General features: G+C 42.9%; 6 protein-coding genes and 1 long non-coding RNA gene across 8 annotated transcripts in view; 4 read left to right on the forward strand and 3 right to left on the reverse strand.

Moving 5' to 3' along the window:
• Positions 1-4427, forward strand: part of LOC108597923 — a 37167-nt gene extending 32740 nt beyond the window's left edge. The window contains 8 exon segments of the mRNA XM_033293528.1: positions 5-414; positions 474-1026; positions 1086-1349; positions 1407-1587; positions 1642-1848; positions 1917-2118; positions 2184-2277; positions 3686-4427. Coding sequence (XP_033149419.1) covers positions 5-414; positions 474-1026; positions 1086-1349; positions 1407-1587; positions 1642-1848; positions 1917-2118; positions 2184-2277; positions 3686-3715 — 1941 coding nt within the window. The 3' untranslated portion in view covers positions 3716-4427.
• A 56-nt stretch (positions 4428-4483) lies between these two features.
• Positions 4484-5634, reverse strand: LOC108600169 (gastrula zinc finger protein XlCGF8.2DB). Its single transcript, XM_017987574.2, has 2 exons — positions 5310-5634; positions 4484-5252 (listed from the first exon to the last, which is right to left on the reverse strand). Exons 1-2 carry the CDS (start codon positions 5591-5593, stop codon positions 4562-4564), a joined length of 975 nt encoding a protein of 324 aa, XP_017843063.1. The 5' UTR covers positions 5594-5634; the 3' UTR covers positions 4484-4561.
• Positions 5635-5777: 143 nt separating this feature from the next.
• On the forward strand, positions 5778-6360 carry LOC108599403. Its single transcript, XR_001915139.2, has 3 exons — positions 5778-5796; positions 5853-6055; positions 6114-6360. It is a non-coding gene; the product is annotated as an uncharacterized LOC108599403 (long non-coding RNA).
• A 723-nt stretch (positions 6361-7083) lies between these two features.
• Positions 7084-8756, forward strand: LOC108601154 (CG15170). 2 transcript variants are annotated; one of them, XM_017989085.2, is made up of 3 exons: positions 7084-7148; positions 7202-7342; positions 7394-8756. In XM_017989085.2, the coding sequence occupies exons 1-3, from the start codon at positions 7109-7111 to the stop codon at positions 8743-8745; spliced, it is 1533 nt and encodes a 510-aa protein (XP_017844574.2). In that variant the 5' UTR covers positions 7084-7108; the 3' UTR covers positions 8746-8756. The 2 variants fall into 2 exon arrangements, with proteins under 2 accessions (XP_017844574.2, XP_017844573.2); XM_017989084.2 differs by having other exon boundaries at positions 7202-8756.
• Position 8757: 1 nt separating this feature from the next.
• On the reverse strand, positions 8758-10339 carry LOC108601156 (putative neutral sphingomyelinase). Its single transcript, XM_017989086.2, has 2 exons — positions 10185-10339; positions 8758-10101 (listed from the first exon to the last, which is right to left on the reverse strand). Exons 1-2 carry the CDS (start codon positions 10223-10225, stop codon positions 8877-8879), a joined length of 1266 nt encoding a protein of 421 aa, XP_017844575.2. The 5' UTR covers positions 10226-10339; the 3' UTR covers positions 8758-8876.
• Positions 10340-10409: 70 nt separating this feature from the next.
• LOC108600083 (uncharacterized protein C7orf50 homolog) lies at positions 10410-11317 on the forward strand. Its single transcript, XM_017987442.2, has 2 exons — positions 10410-10672; positions 10725-11317. The coding sequence occupies exons 1-2, from the start codon at positions 10498-10500 to the stop codon at positions 11270-11272; spliced, it is 723 nt and encodes a 240-aa protein (XP_017842931.1). The 5' UTR covers positions 10410-10497; the 3' UTR covers positions 11273-11317.
• Positions 11318-11343: 26 nt separating this feature from the next.
• Positions 11344-13961, reverse strand: LOC108600082 (nucleolar MIF4G domain-containing protein 1 homolog). Its single transcript, XM_017987441.2, is given in 3 exon segments — positions 11344-13007; positions 13070-13598; positions 13601-13961. Coding segments are annotated over 3 exon segments (2508 nt in total). The 5' UTR covers positions 13931-13961; the 3' UTR covers positions 11344-11358.
• Positions 13962-14014: the final 53 nt, after the last annotated feature.

The following is a 14014-nucleotide window of genomic DNA, read 5'->3' on the forward strand; positions in this document are numbered from 1 at the left end:
TCAGGTTGAAGTGCAGTTCGTGGACATACAAAGCCCCACGTACTCGAAGAATAAGAAGCCCTGTGAGTTCTGGATACGTGGCGCTGGTCGTGGCATACTCGAGAATCCGAAGCATTCGCTGGCGCCCAACTCCACTTGCCTCTACCATTTGCAAGGCATGGGCGTGTTCAAGACCTTTGACCATCTGAGCTTGTCGCGCCGCACCAACAGCCAAGCGGGCATGCATCCACCTGTGTCCAGGTTTAAAGTATGGATATCTATGCTAAAGTTCAATTTGGATCCCGAGTTTGGGCAAATCGACGAGACTTCGGTGGGGGCCATTGGCGTGCTGCAGACTCAAGAGGATTGCAGCGGCATGCTGCGCATCTGGGATGGCACACTACGTGAAGCGCCTGTCTGCAAGGATCTCAATTGGTAAGTACAGTTACTTACAGCAGTTAATAGCAGCACTCAAGCTTACGCTTGCCTTGCAGCGCCAGCGCCGAGACCAGCAACTACAACTCGCTTGGCCACTACACACACAACTCCACGAATGTCATAGCGCGCTTCTGTCGCGGCACCATACCACGCACCTGCGATCGCTCGAACATAAACGAAACCTACGCCAGGCCCTGCACCATCTCCGAGAGCTATGTGTCCAGCAACGATGCCATAACGCTCGAGCTGCGCAACACCGAGTCCACAGTGCTGCGTCCGTTGGACTTTAAGCTGAAGTATGAGTTTATTGATCTGCATCAGGATGGGCTACCGCAGGGCGGTGGCGAGCTGGACTGCAATCGCAAGTTTGTGAGCAGTCTCATGGATCGCAAGGATCCCGCCATCTTTCGCAGCGTGCGCAACATTTTTCTGTTTGGGCGCGGCGGCACGCGTCATCTCAAGTGTGTCTATCGCTTTGAGGCGCAGCGTACCGAACGTGTCAGAATCAAACTGCGCAAGGTAACCACATCGAACAGACCTTGCTACTCGAAAGTAGACGAAGATATCAATCGCTCCTTTTGCTATGGTGACACCAATGTGCGCGTTGAGGTTTGTACATTGCATTCATTTAATTAAATTAATTTTGTAATGCTGCCTTTGCTTAACAGATCTTTGAGCGTCCGTCGCAAGACTCTATTTTGTTGCATCGCGGCTGTCTTTGCAACAGCTCCAATGAGTCGCACTCCGTGGAATACACTTCGACGAGCTCACGCGTAGAAGTGCACTTTACGGCGGATAACATGACCACACTCGACGATCCGGATACTGCTAACTTTGAGGGCATGTTTGAGTTTGTCAAGGCGCCCACCAGCTGCAAGGATGGCAGACGCAAGTTTGGACCCAGCGGCACCATAGACATGACCTTTGGTGATGTAAGTGACGTCTCTTTTATTTTATAAGACAATCGCTTGACTTTGGTTGCTTTGCAGATTGAATGTCGCTCCAGACCTTGGCTCATTGAACCCATTGGCAACAAGTTTTTGTATGTGCGACTCAAGGCAATCTTTCTGAGCAAACACAATCCCAAGAAGACACTGAATACCACCTATGTGGCGCCCAACACCTGGCGCTGCGAAACAAAGTCACGCGCTGTGCTTACCACATATGAAGGTAAGTCGTGTCTAATAAATAAAACTTTGTTACAATTGCTTTGCTTTTTTGCAGGCTTAACTATTGTTGCATGTCCGCTTAGCCCTGACTCGAGTGCTTATGAATTTGTGGAGATCTTTAGCTCTGGCTGGAACGAACGTCCCAACTTTGCGCTCATCAATCGCTCGAGAGCCATCAGTGTGGAGTTCTTGCGTCCCACCAATGGCGAGTTTACCTTTAATTGGATGGAAATATTGCCCAGACCCACGCTAAGCATAGCTGGTGCGTCATCAAACTTAGCTTAGCTTATTCGCTCACATTACTTACATATATTTCAATTGTAATTCCAGAGGATTGTCAATACAAGTGCGCCGAGCTGGGCGCCTGCGTTAATGCGAGCGTCTGGTGCGATGGCATTGTGCACTGTCCCTCGGCTGATGATGAGACCTTCCTGCAGTGCTCGGCCATAATGAAACTACCCATCGAACTACTTGCTACGCTCTGTCTGATTTTTGTGCTCACGTGTTGTGCTTTTGTCGCCTCGGCTTACAAGTAAGTGCAACCATTAACACTGAACTAAATTAACCGACTAACTTTTTATCTCGCTTATGGCGCAGAAAAATCAAACGCAAGCTGCGCGGCTCCTCGGTGCTGCAGACGCGTCTAAAGTCGCTTAGCTCCATGGATACAGCGGTGCTGGATGAAAAGGAGGTGATTTGCTGACAAAGCGACAATTCTGTGCGTTACGTGGAGATCGATCGTGTGACCACGGTCTGATGCTCTGCGGCCAATAACGTGCAGAATTGTGCCCCGGAACTGAAATTGATACTCAAATCGAAGCCAAAACAAATACTAAAACCACAACTTAAACAATTGCGAAACGCAACAAATAACCGTTTGCTCGACATCAAAAACCAAAACCAAAACAAAAACCTAAACAAAATCAAAATCAACCAAATCGAAATCAAAAATAGTAATCAGACTCTCTCACCAGTTTTTAAAATGCATTTAAACGTAACGAAATTCGAAATCGCAAGCAGCGTCCAATTTCGTTGGTTTTATTTCGTATTAGCCTGTGTTTTACAATATACAATCGTATTATAGTTAAATCGTGAGGTGTTTTTAAATGCCGTGTGCAATTTTTATAAGCAATTTTTCTAGAGACTAGCATGATTTTTCATACATGTTTTCTATATAATTTGTCAACGGTTCGTACTAAGTTGTTATATATTTGTCGGAATACTTTTTCCACATATTGTACATATGCCGACGAACGTAATATATAGTGTTTAGTTAAAACTTCCTCTAGGTTTTTTGTATAACAATTACGATAACAGAATGCTCATAGACCTATGTAGATACAACTGTTTCCTAATAGCCTCTAAGAAAAACTCAAACTAGCCAATCAAGCGGACTAAATGAAACCGAAGCGATATAGAGAGGGAGGAGGAAGTTACATTTCTTGATATGATCGGAGATTATTTTTTTGGAAAGCCCACGGGTACTTCCAATAGCATTTATTATGCGGCGCACAAATAAAAGTGAACTATCTAATAATCCAAGTAGATCGTAAGTAAAAATGTTTTACATTTTAAGATTGATGATATGCATCGTAAAGCAAAGAAAAACGTAACGTAAATATATACAAAAATAAATTGAGAGGTCGATTAGTCGAATAGCAATCGTCAAGAATATGTCAATATATAGAAGCTAGATGAATTCGTTAGTTGTTTCATAGACGTAGTTATATATCACAAACATAATTAATATCAACATAACAAATATACAAAATCAAACTAGAAATCAAAATCAAACGCGAACTCGAACCAAGAGCACTTTGTCAAAATCGAGATCGATCACGTTTCAGTCACGCTCATTGTTGTTCTTGTTGTTGTTGTCTCCACAGTTGCACAGCTCGCTCTCATAGCTCACTCTCACATCTAGCCGCCTGCTCTCCCCCACAACCCCGCAAAAAAAATATATAACCAGAACAAAAAACAAATCCAATCTTTGCATGGTAATAAGTATGCTGGATCTGGGCTCTGTGGCAGCTAACTAAATATCGCCTATTCTATTCTATTTTGTATTCTCTCTTTGAATATATACTTTTGTGTCGAAGAAAAAAATCATCGTTGAGACCAAGACCTAAGGCTTGGGAGCAACAAACAGTGCGCAACAACAACAACGAGGCTGGAGTCAGCTGAGGATCGTTGATTCACAGACAAGACAACAGAGAGATCAGTGACAAGTCGCTAAACGTTAAACTCAACTTTCAAGAATTGTAAATAAATGCCAATGAGAACAAATAGAAAATGTATAATAATTTTACACAGCGCGTTTTATTTATATTGATTCGCATCTGTATATCTTAAGTTACACTCGAAAAAAGAGAAACATCAAACTCTGACAATAAAACTCCTAAATCTTTCACACTACACAGTTGCTCTTTGACAAAAAAACAAAAATCATTTAATAATGCTTAGTAGACAACATAATACAATACATACATATATCTATGGTTCTTGAGATCGGAATCCTTAGATTTGCTTCATTGAATACATATACATACAATTAATAGTTGAACTAATCGCATTAAACAAAAGATAATACACTTAAATGCAATCATATAAAAATATTTTCGTTTAGCTTAAATCAGTTATCAGATATAATTAGGCAAATACAATTAATTATATATAATGTGCATCGATCTCACATACGGACTGAGGCAATGACACTGGCAAATACATACACCGAACCTGGGATGAGCGTTAAAGGGTTCGATTTTTTAAATTAAAACTAGTTTAAATATAAAAACCTAAAGAAATTAAACCAAACAGTAACTCAACATAAGCTAAATTTGAAAATGTTGTAAAAAAAAACCAAAAAACAAAAATCATATCAGATTCTAAAATGATATTAAAATTAAATGAAAAACTCAATAAATGAACATTTAAATTCCAAGCTACCAACACAGATAAGATTACTCGGGAAGATTTTAAGCTGTTTTAGCTGAAGCAGCAGCTTGGATATTATGGCGCTGGCGATGCTTGAAGAGTGAACTCGGATCACGTGTGGAGAACTTGCATTGTTCACAAGTTAATGGCTTCTCTCCTGTGTGCTGACGCATGTGGATAATCAGGCTCGCCTTACGTGCTGTCTTCTTGCCACAGACATTACAGATAAACGGCTTTATCTTGTTGTGCACTGTTTTGATATGCTTGGAGAGGGTCTTTCCGTTTACAAACTTGCGATTGCAAGTCTCACAAGTTTTCTCTGCGTAGTATTTGGTCTTTTTCTTCGGTGTCGCTGACTGTGATGGCTCTTCACTGGAAGATGTCACCGCCGCCGCTGCAGCTGCAGCAGCCGCCAGTTGCGCCTTTTGTGCGCGTCGTCGTAGCAAGTCATGTCTAAGGACTCTGGCACGCCAATTCGAATGTACACGCATGTGTCTCCACACGAGAGCCGACACTGGCGCCTTGTAGTCGCAACCGACGCAGGGGCATTTTAGCAAATCAACATCAATTTGATGTGCCTTCCATAGATGTGCCGAGCAGCGACGCCAGGTCGAAAAGTCAAGTCCGCATTCACTGCAAGCAAAGCCGGCTCCCTTATGGCACTTGACATGCAGCTCCAACTTTTTGTCGTCCTTAAATTTAAAGATGCAAGTTGCGTTACCCTCTGTACAACTAAAGGAAAAAGTTGGTTATATGGTATTGCATCGTGCTACTTTAAGATCTACTTACGCCACTCTCATATTAGCACGCAACACAATACGAAATTCTTTGAAAGGCATGGGCTGGAGCTGTGGAGGTGGAGGCGGTGAAGGAGGTAGCATCAATGTAGAATCCGCTTCGCAAATTGTATCGATTTTACGCGGCTTTGGTTTTGGCTCTGATGTTGATATGTCCACATGACTATGGCCATGATAGCACATAAAGTGACCTCTTAGGTCTTCCAGTAGATCATATTGGCGCAGGCACAGACTGCAGACGTAAACTATTCTGTCTCCCAGCTCGTTTACGGGCATGTTTAGACTTCCAAAAACAGCGCTGCTTAAATTATTTGTGTATTATGAGTTTTGTTCTTCCATTCCGACTAGTGCTGGCAAAACATCGGGACACTATCGCTACTATCGATGGTGGGAACAATTTTTCAAAACATCGATTTTTTACTATCGATGTTTTGAAACATTTTTCCATCTCTACTGAAAGTTGTGATTGCTGGTTTGATGTAAGTAAAAGGGTAAAGAAAAGTCAAAAAATACTAATAATTACTTTTTAAATTAGCGGAATATTCATTTGGTGTTGGAGGAAAACGAGCGCCAATCGACAAATGAAAATACCGATCATAGCCAACCACTGTTTGCGTTTTAAAAAAAAATATTGCAAACAAGGTAAAAAGTAATAGAGTCGACTCTATATTAAGTTTGCGAAATTACTATGAAAGCAAAAATTCTCCTGAGGATTGCAATCCTCTTCAATATTGGAAGGTAAATCTTTAGTTTTTACTACTTTTTAGATAACTAATTTAGCAATCTTATTTTGCAGATGATAAATGACAACGAAGGCTTAAAAATTTGCGCAAAAAAACTGTTGTGTATTCAAGTCACTTCGGTGGAGAGCGAGAAAATTTTTAGTAAAGCTGGCATTGTGATCAGTGACAAAAGATCCTCACTTGAACCGTCGACTGCAGACAAAATAATTTTCATGAGCAGGAACAATTGGCTTATAAACAATTGAAATTTGTTACAAAAGGAACTATGAATTTGATCTCTTATGATATATGAAAAAGTGAAATGTGATTTAATTTTATAATTTTGAATTGATTTACGTTAAAATATTAATATAAGAATAAAACATACAAACTGAAATGTTAAATTTTTGTTACAAATAAAATATAACAAACTGAAAAGTAATTTATTTGTTAAAATAATAATGAAACAAAAAATTTAAATTTGATTTTTTATGAAAAATCGATGGTAACGATGTTTTTCCCTCAAAACATCGAAAAAATCGATAGTGGCAATTATCGATTTTTTGCCAGCACTTATGACGATTATAATTAAACGCGAGTATTGTGAATGGCAATTATTTTAAATTTAAAAAAACAGTCTATAGAGTAACAAAATCCGTTAATAAATTAACTGGCATTTGGTAGAATTAAAAAATGTTCAACAAAATCAGTTCTTAAATTCATATTAATTTGCTGAAGATACACTCTCGTGAATATTGATTCATGACGAACCTATCTTAGAGTTTGATTTAGCTTCTCAGCCAATCAACCAACTGACATATTTTAAATCATGAATGTACGGTTTATATTATCCATTTCGTTTCTTCTTATTTTTGTTTTGGATTTTATAAGCATACTGCAATTATTAAAAATGTCTTAAAGATTATCAAATAGATTTTAAATGCATTTAATTAAAAAATGGTATACACTAACATGTTCATTGATTAATCACTAAAATATTTATTGTATTTTTATAGACAAGGCAATAAATCAAAAAAATACTTAGTTGTATAGAAAATAAGTTGGCATAATGAACTTGGAATTAGGCATACAAATTTTGCTAATGGCATGTAAGTAGTAGCAATTTGAAGTCTTAGTAAATATATAAGCGTTTGTTTTCAAGCTGGCCTAAGGTTAGTTTGGAGCATTGTCTGCTACAATTGCGACTCAAAGACGCTTCCCGAATGCGCACAAACACTGGGTGAGGAAGGACTTTTGCCGTTCAAGGAGTGCGCAGCAGAAGTACCATGTGCTATGTCTATTGGTAAGTGGAAAGGTCGGACCGAAAAAGGATTATCATTATTTTTATTTACAGTGGACTCCACCACGTATCGCGGCTGTGAAGTTGAAGTACCCACCGAAGAAGCCACGTATGCCAAGAACTGCACCAGCAATTTATGCAATGCTGGCGTATTTCCGCCTGGGCGTCTTAAGTGTCATCACTGCATGGGCGCAAGCTGTGTCGAAGCGCCAGTTGTAAAACCACGTCCATGTCTCTATCATCATGAGGAGGATGCTTGCTACACTGAGGTGGTAAATGCAAATCTTGCCTACCGTGGCTGCGTCTCCGATAGCAATCATACGGCAGTCAATACAGCCAAGGTGTGTGAGATCAATGGCTGCAATGCTGAGCGTGGTGCTTGGACATTAACTTGCGCCAGCTGTGATTCCAGCAAGGGCCGCGGCTGCAAAATGGATCTCTTTCAGCTGGGCAGTAGTTGCAATATAAGTTTGTTTGAACTGTGCGAGGAGCAGCTGCTGTTGGGAGAAGAGCAGGGCCACTACTGCTACACATATCATCATCTGAGTCGTGTGGTACGTGGTTGTTCTACGCAACTGCCTGCAGAGCTAGAGCCGCATCGCCTTGAGTTGCAGCAGTGTGCCAATGCTACCAATTGCAATGCGCGTTGCCTTCCCCAACAGCAATGCCTAAACTGCAATTCAGCTGAAAAGGATGTGTGTCGCAGCAATGCCACGGCAGTAAGTGCTCAAAGCTGTGGCTCCGCTGAAGCGTCCAGCTGCTATGCGTGTGTTTATGATGACTTTGGCGTGCGACGCGGCTGTGGCCACCCACCCACTGACTCAACAATAACGAATTGCTATGAATGCGATGGCCACTTGGAGAAAGGATGTAATAAGCGTGACTTTACACGATGCTATCGCTGCAGCAGCGATGAGGCGGGTGCAGGCTGCATTAATTGGGAGCGTCCAGGTGGCATTTACATTGAGCAATGTGCTGTGCCAGCAGCGCCATGCTTAGTGCTTAGCTATGTGAATGGGACTGTTGAGCGTGGCTGTCAGCGTGAAGATTTTAACTGCAGCACAGCATCCGTTGTCAGCTGTCGTAGCTGTGAAGGCAACTTTTGCAACAAGGGTCCATTTCCGGCGGAGCGCCTATGGTGTCATCAGTGCGAAGATTGTGAGCAAGTAATAAGCGGACAGAGTGCGTTGCCTTGTGGCTTGGACGCCAATGAGCCTGTGGATCAAAATGCGGCTTGTCTGGAGTTTTTTGATGAGCAGAGCCATCAGATAAAGCGTGGCTGTCGGTCCCAAGCACAGCTCTACTATGAGTGTCTGCTAAGAAGTGACAAGTGCCGTCTTTGCCAGAGCAATGGCTGCAATGATACGCCTGGAAAGCAACTGCGACCACAACACTTGGAACTGTAAGTAAGGATAGAGACCATTTATTTGCATTGAATGTTACAACAGATTTTTACAATCTGTATACTAATGGAGTAATATAAAATTATGTCTTGTAAATGCGTTTTGAGCTTCTCTGGGTTACGCCGGTTTAGCCTTCAATAGAAATATTCGTACTTCTGCGCATGCTGCAGCATCACCTCCATGGCCTTTTTGCCCTGCAACACTCCGTTGCGCTCCATGTAGTTCCAAATGGAAGCCATAAATACGCAGAATATTATGACGCCAAATACAATAAACTTGAGCAACAAGTAAATGGTACGCAGTCCCACAGGAGGTGGGAACTCCACCAGCAACACCAACAGCACAAATAAAACTAACGCTGCGCTATAATACAGAATACGATCTGTATTTAGTTGAAGCAGCGAAGCATCACAGAGTCCCAATGCCTCGGTTAGTGCTGCAGTGCGTGCTTCGGGCAATGCTGGCTGCATGGTCGCGCAGCTGTTTTCGATACCATTGGCAGAGCTGACAAGCTGTTCTTTATCTATTACTTCACATTGCATATGTTCTACCTCTACGGGTAAATCGCTTGTCGTACGTCTCAGGGCTATTTTGGCTAGCACTGCTTCGTGGTCAGAGTAGCTGAACTTTTGCCCTGGCACACGATCTGGAAAGGGTAATGTATATTCCATTATTTGCGCCTTGATATCATCAGCGCCTCTCACAAATATGTGATCAATACGTATGCCCAATGGATTCTTTTGCAGCGCACGTGATGATGTATAAGAGTTGCGGCCACACTCATTCGTGCGGAACGCATCGCTAGCGCAGCTGTCATGCATCTTGGAAGTATAAAGCAGCACCTTGTATGATATGTCCTGTGGTTGCGTATTGAGATCACCAGCTAAAATCTGCAGCACCGAATTGCCACGCGTTGCCTCTATGAACTGTGCTGTGTCAAATGCCTGTATAACGCGATGCGTCTTGTACTCATCATTGTCATTATCGTACTCTGCGTGCAGATGGGCATTGTAAAGATGCACTATTTGTTCGCCCACAAGTATGCGGCAAAGGCCCACACCCTTGCCTCCAAACCAATCGGCGTGTTGTATGCGATGAAAATAGCCGTTTACGGACCACGCATGGAAGAGCGTGCCCAGTATGGGATACTTCGATAGCACCAACAGGCCGGCACCCATGACACCGCTGTGAAAATAGTGTGCATATGGCAATGCATTGGAAGTCTGCGATTGTAAACGCTCGCTGTCTTGTTGCGACCAAACCTCTTGGAGCGACACAATGTCGTACAGTCCATTGTTGAGCTCTGTGCAAATAGCGTCAATACGTAGCGCACGATCACTGGAGACAAGCGGTATGCCCCTATAAGTGAAAGTCGTCAAGGTAAATTGGTTTTGTCTAGAGCCTGACCACAAAAAAGTGGATAACAATTATGGTATACACACCAGATGTTCAGTGTCAAGATTTTGAGCTCCAGCAGCAGCATTGTGATATGATTCGTGGTCGCTCTGCTTCTGACTCAACAAACTACATTTGTTTTTAAGATAAGATTAGCCTAATTTAATTAGAGATAAACAAAAGAAACCTTAGCGAACATCTGTAAGTTCCAAACAAAAATAAGAATGCCACGTGAAGTTGGCTGCACATCCCAGCAACACTACAACAACACACTGTCATCCACGCGATGAATGAAATCCAAAAAGCACATGAAACAATTCAATAATTCAAAAGTAAATAAACTAAGGAGTGTTAGTAGCAATGGCACGCACGGAACAGGATTCGAAAAAAGAGAAACGTAAGGCGAAGAAGCGTAAGCACGAAGTGCCCCCAGTGGGCAGCGGTAGTGATGATGAAACAGTGGCCGATAAAAGTCTGATTGTGGAGGAGCGTCCACAGCAAGAGTCTGAAGCAGAGGACCTACCGCAGCCGAAAGGTGAGAAAAAAGATTGAATATTATGAGGCATTCCAATAAATATTTATTTCAGTTAAGGCATCAAAGCGCAAGCAACTTGCGGATGGGGCTGACATTAAGGAAAAGCGCAAGAAGGACGAGAATAATGCTGCAGAACCTAGTGACGACTTACCGACAGCTGATCAGCTGAAGGAAGCAGCAATGCCTGAAAACTTAAATGCCGTTGTTACAGTGAGACAGAAGAAAAAGCAAAAGCATCTGAAGCGCCTGGAAGCACAAAAGGATCAATCTGCCGACAAGGAGGCCAAACGCAATGAAGAATATTTGCGCAAGTGGAGGGACTCACGACAAGATTGGAAGTTTGAAAAACTTCGACAGATTTCCATACAACAGACCGCCTTTGATGAGAAAAAATTAAACGATGATGTGTGGACAATTGCGCTGGAATATCTAGCAGGGTCCAAGGGCGCGGGCAAGGAAACCATGATTAAATTAGCCGAGGATGCTATACAAAAACTTGACAAAGAGTGTGAGGAACTCAGCGAAGAGGTTGAGCGCCAGGCTGTAGTGGATTCAACACGTTACCAACGCGCACGTCAACTGCTGCAGAGCTTCGACTAAGGATGTATTTAATAAGTTTGAAGTTATTAGCAACAATTCGTTTTTGTTAATATTTAGAGTTTAATCAACAGAGAGAGTTTTATATTTTACAAATCCACATAAGCTAAGAGTTTGTCTAGATGGTTAATGCGTTGTCGCAGCAGTAGTTGCTGCTGCTCCTCAATCTTCTCCAGCTTCTCAAGCATAAAGTGCTGCATAAACAAGCGTATGCTCTGTTTAAACTGTTGCAGCTTAGAATTTTTGGCAATGTGTTCAAAGGCCTGATACAGCTGACTCTCCTCGGTGGACAACAGAAGACGGGTCATGATTTCGCGCATAAAGTAGAAGCTAAGCTTTTCCAGCTGCATAAAGTCTACTACCTTAAGTACGGAGAGCTGCAGGCCACTGGCTAGTATAAGCTGCTGCATAAAACTTGCCAGGTTGCGTATTTGAACTTTGGTTAGCGATTCTATATCATTGATGCGATCCCAGCTGGCAAACTGAAAGGCGAGCTGGAATTTTCGGTTGTATTGGCAGAACTTCAAGGCAAGATGCGCGTAGTAAGGATTGGCACGACGCTCGTTGATTGCACAATGTATGATGACATATGCTACGGCGCGTTGATCCTTCAGCGCGAGATGGAGTATTTTCTCAAAGGCATCTACATAGTCCGCAGCGCTCATAATAATACAGAAGATGTTGCGTCGCTCGGCAGTGTTCATGTGCTGCTTCTTGGCCAGCTCCAGCAGTTTTTCCGAGTAGCGTTGCGTGGTTGACTGCTGTCGTTGTTTCTCCTGCTCCTGCTGTGCCGTGCCCATTTCAGCTAGGTTGCCTGTCCACGCTGAGCCTACAATCCACCATTTGCCCACTTTATCAGCGCGCAGCAGATCCTCCAGCGTTATGTTAAGCGTAACTACATAGCGATCATTTCTCAGCATGCCCTTAAGACGCTTGCGCAGTGTTTCCGCCAACTCTGGATCATACTGCGGCAGCTTGTTCATATTATTGTTTTTTACAGCGTTGAGTATGTCCACCATGAAGCGCAGTCGCGGATTTTCTTTTAGCTCTAGCGGTGCTGCTGCAATCTGCGTTTGTACATTTTGCATCATATTCTTAAAGGCCAAAGGATCATCTTTGCGCAGTCGAAAGCCCACAGATTGGAATATCTGCAGCAGACACTCTACGGACTTTTCACATAGGCTGCCCGCCAGGCGGGCAATCAGCTCCAGAAGCAATCGCTGCTCGTAAATCTTAAACATGTACATATAGCAAAGCAATAGCACTACATTGTTTAAACGTTTATCCTCCACCTGCAATGTATCAAGCTGCTTAATAAAGCCATCGAATTGCTCCACAAATGTTTGCAGGAAATGTGCGCCAATTTCGCTGCCAATGTGAGCATGCAAGTAAGCCAAGAGCACCATATGTTCCTGTACCATCCGCTCGTTGGCGCGTGTTCTGCCGAGCAGAGCCTCCTGGAGCAGCTTGTTTAGCGTGTCGTTCATATTGTAGCGTGAATTCTTCATATAAAGCTCCTCAATGCCGCTGGAAATCTTGTGCAGATTGGCCTCGGAGAGACGATTCAGTAAACCCTTACATTGCTTGAGCAGGCGGGTCAGTTGCTCCGACTGGCCGTCCTTGGCAGCTAACAACGCACGCTGATGTGGAGGTATGTACTTTTGACCAACGGCCTCCGGTTCATCTGTCACTATGTTGCCTTCCGCATCGCGCTTACGCCCATAAATATCCTCCTTATCTAAAATAGAGTATTAAGTATTAATTTTAATAGGAACTGCGAAATAAAGTAATCTAGCTTACATTTTGTTTGTTCTTCTGTCTCACTAGACGTGTTGTCGTCCTCATCATTGTCCTCTCCCATCTCACTTTCACTTTGCTCTTCATCAGCAGGTTCATCCATTTCACTGTCGGCTTCCATGGCTTCATTTCCATCTTCGTCCTCGCTCCACATGCCAGCTTCCTCTTTTTCTTGCTGTTCCTTAAGCTCCTTTTTGCGTTGCTGCTTTTCCTCCCATTTTTGCTTCTCCTCCTCATCGTCTAGCACAAAGTCTAGCAAATAGTCCAGCCCATCGTCAAACATCTTGCGCACCAAGCGATTTTTGTCTTTAGTTTTGTTAAGATGCAATTTCTTTTCGAGCTTCGCAATCTCCAAATCTTCCTCTTCATTATCAAGCTTCAGTTGCTTTTTACGTTGCTTGCGCGATTTGTTTAGTAGCTCCTGCTGTTGGCGCAACTCACGTTTACGCACTTGCATTTCATCTGCACGTTGTATACCCGCATGCTTTTTGGGTTTCTTGCCTAGCGGCTCGTAGGTTTCTAACTTTCAGCGTTGGATGGCATGCGTGCATCCACTTCAGCATCACTGAAATCCGAAGCAATAGATTCATCATCATCTGGATCCACTTCACTGGCCAGCAGCTGCTCTCGAGGTATGTCTTCCGGATCTATCTGTTGCTGTTTCGTCTTCTTCTTCTTTTTACCTTTGCTGCTTGCCGCCAATGCTGCTGCCGCAGCTTCAGCAACACGTTGTCCACCATCTGTTTTCCCCGCATGATAAAGTCTTTTGTTATTTTTCTTCACCTCCGTCTTGAGCTTGCGCTGCTCCTTGCGAGTTAGCGGCTTCTTTGGAGCTTGTTTGCTCTGCTTTTTTAACTTCACCATGTCAACAACCAATTCTCAATATCGCTTTGTTTTTGTTGTCTACTGCCATCAGCTGTTTTCAACACGTGCGTGGGATTTTTTAGT

This window comes from Drosophila busckii, chromosome 3L (assembly GCF_011750605.1).
Source record: "Drosophila busckii strain San Diego stock center, stock number 13000-0081.31 chromosome 3L, ASM1175060v1, whole genome shotgun sequence".
Taxonomy (NCBI): domain Eukaryota; kingdom Metazoa; phylum Arthropoda; class Insecta; order Diptera; family Drosophilidae; genus Drosophila; species Drosophila busckii.

Coding starts and splice junctions, on each gene's coding strand:
- LOC108601156 (XM_017989086.2), bottom strand. CDS start 10,225: ATGCTGCTGCTGGAGCTCAAAATCTTGACACTGAACATCTG. Junction 10,102..10,184: donor ATCTTGACACTGAACATCTG/GTGTGTATACCA, acceptor TTTCACTTATAG/GGGCATACCGCTTGTCTCCA.
- LOC108600169 (XM_017987574.2), bottom strand. CDS start 5,593: ATGCCCGTAAACGAGCTGGGAGACAGAATAGTTTACGTCTGCAGTCTG. Junction 5,253..5,309: donor CGTGCTAATATGAGAGTGGC/GTAAGTAGATCT, acceptor TTTTTCCTTTAG/TTGTACAGAGGGTAACGCAA.
- LOC108600083 (XM_017987442.2), top strand. CDS start 10,498: ATGGCACGCACGGAACAGGATTCGAAAAAAGAGAAACGTAAGGCGAAG. Junction 10,673..10,724: donor GGACCTACCGCAGCCGAAAG/GTGAGAAAAAAG, acceptor TATTTATTTCAG/TTAAGGCATCAAAGCGCAAG.
- LOC108601154 (XM_017989084.2), top strand. CDS start 7,109: ATGAACTTGGAATTAGGCATACAAATTTTGCTAATGGCAT. Junction 7,149..7,201: donor ACAAATTTTGCTAATGGCAT/GTAAGTAGTAGC, acceptor TTTGTTTTCAAG/CTGGCCTAAGGTTAGTTTGG.